The 14,523-nt window shown below is 46.2% G+C and overlaps 1 protein-coding gene across 1 annotated transcript in view; it reads left to right on the top strand.

Moving 5' to 3' along the window:
* Positions 1-14,523, top strand: part of NID2 (nidogen 2) — a 264,303-nt gene that overhangs the window by 225,030 nt on the left and 24,750 nt on the right. Inside the window, exons 18-21 of the mRNA XM_085626950.1 lie at positions 724-853; positions 2,330-2,501; positions 4,089-4,246; positions 5,968-6,091. Of these exons, the coding sequence (XP_085483076.1) occupies positions 724-853; positions 2,330-2,501; positions 4,089-4,246; positions 5,968-6,091 (584 nt within the window). The remainder of the gene's footprint in view (positions 1-723; positions 854-2,329; positions 2,502-4,088; positions 4,247-5,967; positions 6,092-14,523) is intronic.

The following is a 14,523-nucleotide window of genomic DNA, read 5'->3' on the forward strand; positions in this document are numbered from 1 at the left end:
CACAGCCTGTGAATCCAGAAAACTCTTCAAGCTGCAAAACACCTCCTAATGGTAAGTAACCATTTCTTTGGTTGTGATCATTAATGGGGATTATGCGAGCTCCTGCACATAGTGGGATTAATAGAGGAGATTGGGTAGTGTTAGGTTGCATAGAGGCGATTAAGTATTGTTAGGTTGCATGGGTATGACTTTCGGAGAAAGGGGAAATCGTGATCTTGTAAATGAGTTGTGGGCAATTTGCAGAAACACAATAATAGAGAATAAGGCAAACATGCATGTGACTGTTGGTTGTGCTCAGTGAGGAGGCATGCAGAGGATGGAAGGGAAGGAGAGAAACATTTGAAAGAGAAGTGATTTCCTTCTTAGTGATACACCAGAGACTTAAAACTAAAAAAACAGATTATGGTGCAAATGTCACCTATAACCACCTTGTTTTTTGTAAATGCAAACCTTTTGCTATTCTGAATGGATATGCGCCCCAATGAACAACATTTGTTGTTCAAAATGTCTCTTACTGGAATGAAAATCAACATCTGTATGCCGTGTGTTCAGTCTTTGAGTTGACAAATGAGCACTTTCCAAATAATACTAGCAGGCATCTGAAAACCATTCAGTAGGCTAATGCTGGTCAGGTAGTCTGTTTGTTTCCTTTAGGAATGAGAAGCGGCAGGTGGTATAACATACATATTCATGTCACCTCCTTACTTCTTCTGTTCACTTCAGGGTTCCATAGTTGTGGGCATTGATTACGACTGCAAGGCGAGAATGGTTTATTGGACAGATGTTGCAGGTCGCACAATCAACAGAGCCAGTTTAGAAGCAGGAGCTGAACCAGAAACTATCATTAGCACAGGTAAAACCTTGGATTTCTGTTTTCTTTGACATTTTAATGGATCGCGTCTTGTGCCGTAACCCTTCTCTTTGGTAAAAAAATAAAAATAATGTTTCACAAATCATATTTTTCAAACCGTACTAAGTGGTTTCATGAGTCATGTAAAATTGCAGCCCATTTGTGAGGCTGCAGTGCCTATGCAGTTGATTTGCATAATATTATTCTTGGGTTTCAATGGTCTACTAACTGGATAATTCTAGTAGAAGTGGGTCTGGTAAGATAATCAAAACAATAGTGGAAAGAAATGGTTGACTGAATAAGTGTTGAAGCTTGAATCTAAAATATGTTCGTACTGGACCCAACAGAAATGTGATCTGGTGTTCTCCGAATATGTCCTGCCATGAAGTCCATGTTGGTGCTGCCATTATGACATCGAAGCTTTCCTTGAGTACCTTCCAAAATGCATGTGAAGAGCTTTATGTATCAGCTTTGTGACTGAGAATCAGGCCTGCTAAAAGGAAGCATGTTTTGTAGCATGAATCTATTCCTGATTCACAGGCTGTGTATTATAAACACCATCTGGTAGTTGGGTCCAGAAATGTTCCAGGAAAAGTGAAGTGTTCCTTTGGGTGTCGGAAAGAGGCAAAGAAGTTGTATTTTCAAGTGCAAAGGGAGTGCGGTTTGTTGAAATGTTCATACCGTATTCCTTTTTTTAATGCTGCATATCTCGCCCAGGTTTATCCACTAACACACGGCACTATTAAGTATGGCAAAGCACTCGGGAGTAGTCGCAAGGTGACATGTCCGTGCTATACAGAACATCTTTGAATTAATCAGTAAACAAGAAACCTACACAAGAACACTTTTAATGTACTTTCTTATTGCTGTAGGGGATATCGTGGTTTGCAAAAATAAAGTAAAATATACTTTATCTTAATACCAAATATATTAAGTCCCCATTCGATATATATTAATGGGTTAGTTATAAATCATCAATACATATTTCAAAATATTATTCAAATGTTTTAATGTTCCGATCGGACATGCAGAGCTGAATCAATTTCTGCAGTTTTAATGATCTAAAACTAATTTGTAGGCATCATTTTATTTTTAAAGTGATATATGCTATGTATTGAATGATGCCTTAACAGTTGCGTACTGACTTCTATCTCTCAACAGCAGAGTCATATATTTGAAGAAAATGGATTGTGAGCTCATGTTCATCTGGGTCCAATAGGGATGCTCAAAGTAGTCTTAAGAGGGCTGTATTCAGTCCTTTATTTCTAGGTTAACCCCAGACTTTGTAAATGAGGTCTATTCACTTACACTGTTTGCAAATATATGTTAGCCGGCTATCCTGAAAATCTCTTGTGGATCTCACTTTCCTAGATCTCTGTTCGACAACCTTGGGTTAGAGGATCAAACCAAGCGCTGTTCTTGTTGAGCCGCATACTCTGCACATTGCCTTGCTCAGTTCTGTTTCACCGTTCTCCACAGGACTGATGAGCCCAGAAGGGATTGCCATTGACTACCATCGCAGGACCATGTTTTGGACCGACAGTGGCCTTGATCGAATCGAGAGCGCTGAGCTTGATGGCTCTGGGCGCAAAGTTCTGTTTGACACGGACCTTGTGAATCCTCGCGCCATCACTGTGGACTCTGTTCGGGGGTAAGCCACAGCCTGTGTACCAACAGCACACTTCCAGAGTTTTGTGGAATTGTAGCTAGATACGCGGTTTGCTCTACTTATCTAAACACTCATGGGTGCTAATCCGGTTAATAAAATATTTCTTCCATTATTTGAATTCTTCTGCTCTGCATAGGTACCACAATCCCCTGCCATGCAGAGCGGTGGGGAGGTCATGACCCCAGACAGCGGAGATGTGGTTTTCGTATAGGCACATTGGTTTAGTCTGAATGTAGATATGGAACTCCTGCTTGGCGACTGATCATTTTAGCACAATTCGGCTCCTTAACCACAACATTTGCTTGATGTACTTTTAGAAAGGAAAAGCCTCGCAACACAAGACGGCGGGGGTGGTCTCATTGTCACTACCCCCGGCTGAGATAGGGCGAGGCTCAGGGGTGGAGCAGGGAGCATCGGTGGCAACGGAATGATGAAAAGGGAGGATGAAGCAAGGGTCTGGCCCCTAGGGGCCTGGCCAAGCCAATACATGCCACAGGCCACGACACCCCACACACAAGACACTAACTGGGGCTCAGGTAGGACGTTTCCTGCAGAAATAGAAGAAAAATAACCTTGGACAAGTGGGTACTAAATATAAGATCATGTCGTGGTTTGCGGGCAGGGAGGGCAAGGTTTGGGCACATTTTGTGTTTAAAGCTCTCTGTTCCCAGTGCCTGCTGCAGTGCCAGAAGGTATTTGGGACAGCGGTCATGTGTCCTGTTCCCAGTGAGTTCAGGAGCTGGGTTTAGGGGCCCCTGGCTTGACTGAATCCCATGCATTCAGTCTGTTGGGTAGTATGGAATATTCTCTCAAATGCATGTTGCGGTTGGCTACTACTGTCTCTGTGTACCAAAGTAACATTTATGTTATAAAGATGCCCTTCCCCCCCAAAAAAGACTACCTTAAAAAACCTCAGTTCAAAGGGAGGGAGGGAGGGAGAGGGTGGTGTGTGTGTGTGTGTGTGTGTGTGTGTGTGTGTGTGTGTACGTACGTACGTACGTACGTAGTACTAACTAATGCTCTTGCACCTAATGAAATGACGAGGCAGGCTCACTATAAAGTGGCCCAGGTAAATGGTAGAGGTGAGGTCAGTGCACAGCGATGTACATCAGAGGCAGGCTGCAACAAATATCACCCATCGCCCCCACTGTAGGGCCGGATGTGTGCGCATCATTATCCTGGTGGTACTGAGACTTCCTGTAATTGTGCTTTCACAGGCCTCCACATAACATCCGGCTTGTGTTGGAGTGAAACACGACTAGGCCTCGGGAAACATTTACGTTTAATAGGCCGCTGTTTCCTTTGGCAAAAACCTTGGAAGGCCTCCTTCGTCTTTGAAAAGGCGTGCGTAATGGCAAATGGCTGGCAGAATACCTCTGGGGCGATAATTGCCACTCGCTGGCCGCAGCAGCGCTGACTGGCCCAAGCTCCCTTTCAACGTGACTTCAAACAACAAAACGGCCCAGGCCACATGAAAGGCCTAATGAGCGGTCTGTGGGTTTGCTTCTGATTAGATGCTGCTGTCAGGCTCGTTTAACTGACGGACCTTTTTTATGTTTTTTCCTACAGCAATCTGTACTGGACTGACTGGAACCGAGAAGCTCCTAAAATTGAAACCTCTTTTGTAGATGGTTCAAACAGAAGGGTTCTGGTGAATGTAGACATTGGACTTCCTAATGGTTTAACCTATGACCCTTTTTCGAAACAACTCTGTTGGGCAGATGCAGGTAATGTAACTTCGATTTTAGAAAGTTGTCTGAAGACCTTCATTTCGTTATATGTTAAAATATGTAGAACCATCTCACTGCATGCATGCCTCACATTTGTATGGGGTCAATATGTCCTTCTGAGGCTATTGATTATTGTGTTTGTCAATATACTTCAATGGATTCTGCTCGTGCAGGATATAGGATACCATTTCTAGAGCTCACTTGAAGTAGAGAGAGGTGGTGTGGTGGATGGAGCGATGCAGTAACACTTGTCATCCACTCCATAAAATTTGTATTAATCTGAAATTAAAGGTGGAAGTTAAGATTGTGCCGAATGGTTAAATCCTAATTTTCTTGGGCAGAAACTGCATTTCTGGCAGTAGAAAATGATATCCTTCACTATTGGAATAAAGCAATCACTAACTTTTTCCAATCGATGGGGTTACCACGGCATGCTTGAAACTAATGATATGTCCTTTTATGGTCATTTAAAGATTATGTCCGAACATTGGGGAGTGAAAAACCCTAAGAAGTTTTGTGTTGGTGTGCTTGTGTGTTGCATATATCTAATGGTGATGCGGGCCCGCGTGTGGACTGAGATGGTATTATTTCATAAACGTTGAAGTTTCTACGCTTGAGGCAGGGTATTTCCAGTTTACATTCTGTATTGGGCATTGTGACTTGAATCTCATTGCCTTTCTGGAGCATGGCGTTATTCATGTTCTAAGTGATAGCCAGTAGAGGCGCCTCCTAGGTCTTCTGCTAAGGCCTCGGTCTATTTTAATTGCTACATTGTTTGTTGATTTGATGTACTGAGGACCAGAGGTTCTGATCGGGCTGGTGTTTCATGACTAGGTAAGGCATCAACCTTAAATAATACAGAAATGCCCTTATTGTTCACGCTCGAGCAGTGTTACCGCAGACAAAAAGCTAATTTGCCGGGTTTCTTGGAAATCAATGCACCTTTCCAGCTCCATCTGGGGATCCATTCCCATTCCAACTGACCAAATGCAGCTTCTGGGATCATGCAGCATGTCTGATTTTATGAAATGTGTTAGGCAGTCAATAGAATCACCCAACACAATTACATTTCGCACAGTGCTTTCAACATAAGTCTGACAGCTGAAGCTCATCTTTGCAACTTCTCAAGTCTGTCCCTAAAAAAAATCATTGCATCCGATTACTCATGCTATCTTTTCAGTATTCATGCTTAGTATTCCATCTCCGCCCCCCCCCCCCCCCTCCACAAAAGAGAAACTCTAAGGTTGTTACCCTTACTTCCATCATTTGTTTTTCTTTATTAAGCAGGCCACTCTCGCCTCCCTTCAATCATCCATGGTTAGAACACTACTCCCGAATTGATGAACGTTCAGATTGGGGAGGGAAGCCCTCCTAGTGTGTGTGTGTGTGTGTGTGTGTGGGTAGAGTGGCGGTGGCAGTGGCGCTTGGTATGGGCGGGTGTGATAAGTCGATTCTAATGATTTCAGTTTGTGTCCTAATTCAGCTTATGTTTTACTTCTTCTGTCAGGAATAATTGCGTTAACATGCGCTATGTTTACTTTTAGCACGTCTTCTTTACTTTAAATGTATACATACAATTGGATTATCAAAATGAATCCACAGTATTTTATACAAGGTAAATAAATTAAATAAATTCTGCTTGAAGGGAGGAATAAGGAGGTCTTTAAGAAACCATTTTCCGTCCATCTCTTCACGGTTAGTGTCTTTTCTTTAAATAGGAACCAAGAATTTGGAGTGCATGTCACCGAATGGAACAGGAAGGAGACTTGTGATAAGTAACCTGAACTACCCCTTCAGCATTGTTTGTTACGCAAACCACGTGTATCACACCGACTGGAGACGGTAGGTTGCATTCACTTTGTTGTACTGCTGCTCCACTTATTAAACAGCCTGGCAACAAGTTAATGCCCTCGTTGTTAATATCACATCATTAAACCGTTTTCAGTGTAAAAACATCTAGTAGAAATACGGCACTTTGAGGCCTAGGTCAGTATATTTGTCAGACGAGATTGGACTGGGCAAGCTTGCCTTTTCCATTAACTGTGTACCGCAAGTTATGTTGCACTCCTCCACATTTGAAAATGTTTGTTTCTGTAATGATCAGTAAATCTGGGAAGTGAAATAGAAGTAAGGCTCCCTTTAATAATTTTTTACCGTGAAATACAGACTGATAACAATGCATTTCCAGGCTTGTGTTTCTTTTTAAAACTGGAAAAATAGGGACATTCTCTATTATAAGTATCAGGCATGTTTAGACTGACTGCAAAGAAAGGTAAACCGGCCTTGGCAAATCCAACAGCTCTAGGATGTGACATTTTTTATCCTTGTCAATGCTTTTGTTTCCCACTCCTAGATGACTGCATGTATTGCAGCCAATTTGAAATGCATTTCATTTTATGTTAAACCCCATTCAAAGATGTTAAATTTGAAAACTTTCTATTCCAAAGATTCCTGCTGCAGATGCCCACACATCTGCAGCAGGAATCTTTGAATAGAATGTTTACAAATTTAACAAAATACATTGAAAAAAACCCTGCATGCATGCGTGTGCACACCTAGGCAGCCATCTTGGAATGATTTAAATAAAAAAATACACATTTTAAGATGGTCGTCTTCCGATAGCACGCCAGACGGTACTCAAAGCATAGGGGGGCTGGTTTGGCAAGTAACCGTTTGGGCCAAGAAGGGAGTTTAATAAAGAGAGGGGATGTGTGAGAAGTGAGCGCAGGGAGAGACGGGAGGAAATAGTCCCTCATGTGTCAGGCAGTGCAAGGTCTGTCGTCGGCAGTAGAAGTATTTTCAATCAAAACAGTGAGACCAAAATACTCCAGAAAAACGCAAGAACCGGGAGGGAAGCCGTTGAATCCGGAGTAGGGAAGTGAGATGGACAATTAAACCATCCAGTTGCAAGAAGGGGGCAGACTCAAAGCCCACCCTAAATATATGTAACCTATTTGAAACAATGGGTCTCTAGTAGACAATTAAACAATAGATAACTAAAGTTGTCTGATGGCGAGACATAAATAGATGAGATGTCCTTGAACGTCTGCAGATGTGCACTTTTGCACTACGGTGCAGCTGTTTATATAAGAGTATCATTGTACAAACCGGTGTGCGCTGTGTGATTTGCGCTGAGTGCAGCTCTAGTTTGTCGTCCTCCGCTTTCACTTCCAGATTGTGTAGATGAAATCACCAAGGCTCAGGACAATCCTTCTCTTCCAAATTGTGTAGATGAAAACACCATGGCTCAGGACAATGACTCTCTGGCTTCATACAGCATAAGTCAAAATCTTGTGTCTGTGTGACTGCAATATTAAATTCTATCATTTGAAGAGGAAGGAGAAGAAAACCTTGTTTGTTTAGAGGACTAGGCTTTTGTTCCAGTTAACCCCCTACACTTTTAGCCCCCTTTTTAGCTACCAGGTGCTGATTTTCAACTCTGGCAGTGCACTGAGGCCTGCTAACCTGACTTGGTGCCAGTGCTTCTTCCCTAAAACAAGGTGTTGTGTTATAATTGGGTAAGGACTTTAGCACCTCTGTAAGTCCCTAGTAAATGGTACTCCAGGTACCTAGGGCATGGGTACTAAAGAGGGTCCCTAAGGGCTGCAGCATATCTTATGCCACCCTAAGGGACCCACATACAAATTCCACACAGACTGCCATTGCAGGCTGCGTGACATGGTGCAAACCATGAGTGAAAACATGACATGACACAGTTCAGTGTGTCAAGCCAAAGTCACTGCATCTAGTATATGCAAGTCACCCCTTCTGCCGACCTTAGAGCCCTAAGGCCGGCTGCAATATAACTTATGTGAGGACATATCTGTATGAGCAGATATGCCCCTGTGATATCTAGTTGTATTACTAGATATTGCAAGAGAACAGGGAAGTCATCTTAAGGTAATTACTGGGCACTGGTCAAAGCGAGTTTAATCACATAATGGCTTCACTGAAACATATGGTGTTTGGTATCAAACACCTCGTATTAATAAACCCACACTGATTGCAGTGATGGATCTAGTAATACATGCCCCCAGACAGCACTTTAGAGGTGCCTCCTGAAATCCTGCCAACCACTAGTGTGCTGATGGATGGGCCAGAAGGGACTTTCTGACCCCCGGGGATGAGGGCCTTTGCTCTCAAGAGGTCAGAAACAAAGCCTGCTCAGGCAGAGGGTGTTTACACCCCCTCCCACAGGATGATGTGCAAATTAGCCATCCAAGGCAGGGTCTTCATAGAGCTCACTGCCATTGGTATGCAATCTGGCTTTGTTAACAGGAGAGGATGCCGACTCCCCATCCCCGCGCCCCTCCTGACCAGGCCCCATTTGGCACCTGGACAAGGCGGTAAATTAGCTATGCAGGAGGCTTGTTGCACTAGCAGGCTGGACACACTTCTAGGGTGACCAGCTGGAAGTGAATACAGCTTTAGAGATTCCACCATGTTGTGGAATTAGAAATTCTGGGACAGGGTGATGCCCATTCCCCAAAGGAAGTGGTCATCTAGGGGGTGTAGTGACCTAGGGAGCTATTCCCTCCAGCCGAGGGTGTTGTCCACTGAGTTGTCGCTCCCCGGCCAGCCAGATGCAGCAGCTCTCTAGGAAGAGGACCCTGTGCTCCTGAAGGTCAGATACGTCCTCCCACCAAGTGAGAGGAAACCAGGACCAACCAGAGCCGCATAGTAACAATACCCGGGGTACTGGACCCTTTGCAGCAGCCAAGGCTTGTTGGGCCCAGTCTGGACACCAACGCAGAGGAAGACTGACCTACACATTGAGAGACTTCAGGGACAGGAAGACCCACTTTGTGAGCGGCCCAGCTCTTCTGCTTGCCCCTCTTCTCCAAAACATAGACCAAGAGGTGAGTCTGTGACCATGCCACCCAACGCCTCAAAGCACCTGTGCACTCGTGCTCCAGAGCCAGAGTTCAAGGGAGGTGACGGTGCGAAAGGCATCTGTGAGAGGCTGGCTCACCATATACTATACAACAAAGGAGTATAGTGTGTAGTGAGTCAGGTGAGTCTCCAGAGGTTGTACAGAGGCTAAGCAGATAACACTAATGCTCCCTTTTGTATTAGTGTGGGCAAACAGTTGGGTTTATCAGAGGGTTTTGTTGCTATATTTGTTGTACACACAGTGGCAATAAATGGTACACACACTCCATTAATAAATCTGAGACCAATTTACAAAAACAGTACTTTGGTATATGTATTTACTAAGACCACAAAACTTTGATAGAAGCAAGTACGTTTATAAATAAAAATACTTTTCAGTTTCAAAAGTGGACAAAGGTGCAATTTTCAGTCTTTGCAATGTTAATTTATGGGAGGAAAACAATAATGAGGTTTTGCAATTAAGTACATAACTTGCAGTTCCAGTCGTTAGGGTTTGAGGTCAGCAGACGGCAAGGTTCAGGTAAGCACAAACACTGCACCACCAGCTGCACAGAAGAGGTCATATCTGGAGTAAGGGCCCAATGTTAACCAATGGAGACTAGGGATGCTTAAAGACATGCTGATTGCATGTGAGTAAAGCGGCTGCTGGGTTAAAGCTTAGGAGGTTTAGGCAAGCAAAGGGGTCCACAAGGTAGCCCCAAACATACACCACCAGCGGCATAGGGCTGCCGGTTGCAGGGTGCAAACACGGTGTTGGGCGCCAAATGCAAGTCAATGGAGGAACTCCGTTTTGGAAACGGGCTGCAGGTGTCCATCTGGAGGTGTACGAAGAACACCAGTGACAGCAGAGGTAAGTTGGGATGCTGTGGGTCACAGGGACACTGTTGGCCCAGCTCCCCAAGGCCCAGGGGCTTCGGGTGCAGGGGTGTCCTTTGACACCAGTTTTCTCTTACCAAAGCTGGTTGCGGTTGGGGAAGCCTTCTGATTTACACTGCAGGCGTCGTTGTGGAGTCCAGGAGGGTCAGCCAACACTTGGATTAAGGATCGCTGGGGAACATTTTCTGGACTGGTGGGCCACTTGGACTCAGGCCGGAGGCATGTGGTGCAGAGTGATCAGGGATGGCGGTTTCGGAGGGCACCAGAGTCCTTTGTCTTGGTTTTGCAGCATGAATCTTTCTGGATTTACTATGCTGTGCATTATTCCGCGGTCTGGTGGTTGGGTCCGGAATCATAGTCTTTCTTTTGTCCTTTTTTTTTCTTTTTTTGTAGCCCAGGTGGGCGTTGACGTCCCACCATTTGGTGTACTTCTCGCGACGTCGTCATGCTTCCTGCGGAAGTCCTACCTCGGGGCGCCATCTTCGGATTCTTTTTTCCGCCGTTGGGTCTGGATCGTCAACGTGAAGCTCCAGAGTTTTTTAAGAAGAAAGATAATGAGTTTCATCGAAGAAGTTGAGGAAGACTACAGAAGGAAGATCAACGAGCTGGGACGACGACGAAGAAGGAGGAGAACCTCGAGATCTTCGACGTCCAACGGAGAATGCGCACTCAGGAACACTGAGCGCAGGAATGGACAAGACACCCTTTAAATTCTGCCGTAACTGCCACCATAAATACGCACAGAAGGACCAACACCCGGTCTGCAACCTTTGCCTGCCAGTCGACCACGAGAGCAAAGACTGCAACGCCTGTTCCACCTTCACACCGAAGACACTCCGGGTGAGAGAGAGGCAGAGGAGAGCCAACTACAACATGGAGGGCAAGGGACAGGCCCTGACGCTGTATGAACTGGGCCTCTCCACCGACGATGAAGACAACGTCGCCGAGGGACCTGAGGACTTCACGGTCGCAGAGACCGATAAGAAAAAGTCTGATAAGGTAGGAGGGACGTCAAACTCTAAACCCTCGACAGGGCCCCGAAAAACAGAGTCAAAGTCCTCGAAAGGAACACCGGCACCGAAAATTTCGACAGGCACGAGTGGATCCAAGGACGAAAGGCACTGTGGATCCTTCGAGAAGGACTCCCAGGTGCCAAAGACCGGCGAAAAGCAAAGGTCGTCGAAGCAAGGCCAAGAACTTGGGCGCTCGACTTCGAAAGATAAAGTCGCGTCGACGACGGCTCCGTCGAAAAGACCAGCGCTCGACGCCGAACATGCCTCCGAACTGGAAAAGAAGAGGAGGCTCGAGGCAGAAATGGAGAGCATCCTACAAAAGACGAAAAGATGAAAAAATTCACAATTCCAACGAAACCACCGTCGATCATCGTTGAAGTCGAGGAACAGGAAGAGTTTGAGGCCGAGGAAATGTCGAAGACTCCTGGAGATGAGGAAGAGGACCTTTATGATGAGGCAGAGGAATACGAGGAACAACAATCGGATTACGGCTCTGCGCCGTCGACGACACAGGACCTGGAGTGGCAGGACCTCGACGCCGAAAATCCAGAGGAGCCTGTCGAGACTTACCCTGCGAGCCCTTCGCCGCCAGATGACATTGGGGCTTACAATATGGTCGTCAAAAGCGCAGCAGCAGCTTGGCGTTAAGCTGGAGGAAGAAAAGCCAAAGGCTGACTTTTTACTTTAGACACTGCTCCCCATCCAAACGAGGAGCCAGTTCCTCCCCATGCTACAGAGTGTCATGAACCAGGGGAAGGAGGCGTTCAAGGACCCAGCACATGTAGGTCCATCACACCCAGGACGGAGAAAAAATATAAACACTCCTCCCAGGACCCTCCATACATCAAAGGATCTGTCACAGCGGATTCCATCATTGCATCTACTGCCAGGAAAAGGGCTAATGTCCCGCCTACCTCTGGACCACCACCAGACAAGGAGAGCAGGAGGATGGACCTGACTCGGAGAAAAATTGAGAGAAACGCGGCGATGCACTGGCGCATGGCGAACTCCAATGCCCTACTGAACAGGCACCAATACCAACATTGGGACGAAATGGGGGAACTAATCAAGCACCTCCCCGAACAATGCCCACAAAGAGCTTCGCATCTAGTCGAGGAAGGAAAGAATATAGTGAATTCTTGCCTTAAAACAGCCTTGGATGGAGCAGAAAAATCAAGCAGGTTGATGGCAATAGGAATAACAGAAAGAAGGCAAGCCTGGCTCGGGATCTCCGGCTTCAAGCAAGAAGTCCAGAACAACATCCTGAACACCCCTTTCAACGGAGAAATGCTGTTCGGAGCGCCAGTAGATGAAAAACTCACACAGCTAAAAAAGGAGAATGAAACGACAAGATCCATGGGGGCACGTCAATTCAGAGGGATGCGTAGAGATACCCCGACACGGAGACCTTACGGAAGGGGAGGAAACCAGCCGAGAACATCACACCAGACATTCCAGCAGGGCCATCAAATGCGACCATCACGGACAGCAGGGGCAGCAGAAACAAAACTGGCAGTACCAGCCTCGGGGCCAGTCTTTTCGCAGTAGGGGGAACGGACGAGGGCAAAGACGAAGAGGGGGAGACCAGCCCGCCTCAAAGTGACTTCGCCCGGAGAGGAGTGCTCACCCACAAGATCCCTCTGAGGGTAGAGCACAGAAGATCCAAAACGAGAGGGTTACACAGACCAAACGCCATCGAGCATGCAACACCGGTAGGCAGCAGGCTGAGACATTTCCTTCTGGAATGGTGAAACATAACAACAGACAATTGGATACTCAACATCATACAGTTTGGGTACTGCATAGAGCTGGAAGGGAAACCACCAAACAAAAAACCAAAGAGAAGGGAACACACAGGACAGGAGCCAGTGCAACTCGTAGAGGAAGCACAAGAACTACTCCAAAAGGTGGCCATAGAACCAGTACCATTCAAAGAAAGGAACAGGGGAGTGTACTCAAACTACTTCCTGGTACCAAAGGTGGACGAAACACTAAGACCCATCCTGGATCTACGGTTCCTAAACAAGTACATAAGGACACAGAAATTCAAAATGACGTCCCTACAAGAGGTACTCCTGCAAATGAGAGATGGAGACTTCATGTCCACCGTGGATCTCAAAGATGCCTACCTGCACATCCCAATGAACAGGCAGCACAAACATCTGTTAAGGTTCTCCATCAACAAAGAACACTACCAATTCTCAACCTTGGCATTCGGACTAAAGTCCGCACCAAGGGTTTTCACAAAATGCCTGGCGGCAGTGGCAGCGTACCTGCGGCGGGAAGGTATTCATATGTACCCTTATCTCGACAACTGGCTAATAAAGGCAAGTTCACGCGAAAGATGCGAGGAACACGCACAACGGATCACAAGCACACTAACGAAGTTGGGATTCTCAATACACTGGGGGGAATCCTCTATGGAACCAGAACAGGTGAAGATCTTCCTGGGGGCTCAGATCAACACCATACAGGGAACGGTGGTGCCCAGCGACAAGAGAACACTGGCCCTGCTGAAGGAGACGTGCCTCTACCAGAAGGGGCGAGCTCTGACAGTGAGAACAGCGAGCAAGATCATGGGGATGATGGTATCATGCATTCACCTAGTTCCCAATGTACACCTACACATGAGACCGTTCCAGGAATGGCTGCAACAGCAATGGTCACAAGCAAGCGGAAGTTGGGAGGATCTAGCGGTTGTAATGCACGCAGTGCAAGAAGAGATCGCATGGTGGAACAAGGAGAACATAACTATAGGGAAGCCCTTGACACCACCAAGCCCAACGGTGACCATCACCACAGACGCATCCCAGATAGGATGAGGAGCACATATGAACAAGCTCAGAGTGAGGGGTCTGTGGACTCCAGCAGATGCGGTCAGACACATCAACTACCTGGAATTGAAGACCGTATTCCTAGCCCTGAAGGCCTTCCAGAAAAAACTGTACAACCAGAAGGTGTTGATACAAACAGACAATACAACAACGATGTTCTACATCAACAAGCAAGGAGGAACACAATCAATTCCCCTATCCAACCTGGCTCAGGAGATTTGGAGATGGGCCATCCCACTCAAAATAGACCTGCTGGTCATACACCTACCAGGGAAGGACAATGTGGAAACAGACTGGCTCAGCAGGCAGACTTCAGCATCCCGCGAGTGGGAGCTCAATGGACAGGAAAGGCAAAGGCTATTCAGAAGGTGGGGTACACCGACAATAGACCTTTTTGCAACACACCAGAATGCAAAATGCCAAAACTTCGCATCCAGACAAGCAGAAAAACAATCCCAGGGGAGTGCCCTATGGATAAGTTGGTCAAAAACATTTGCCTACGCTTTTCCACCCATACCACTGATACACAGGGTACTCCACAAGAGCAGGACCAGCAACATGACACTGATCCTTGTGGCACCACAGTGGCCAAGACAGACATGGTACTCACAAATAGTGGAGATGGCACAGGGACCACCACACAAGTTCACCAAAAGAA

Source organism: Triturus cristatus, chromosome 9 (assembly GCF_964204655.1).
Source record: "Triturus cristatus chromosome 9, aTriCri1.1, whole genome shotgun sequence".
NCBI lineage: Eukaryota > Metazoa > Chordata > Amphibia > Caudata > Salamandridae > Triturus > Triturus cristatus.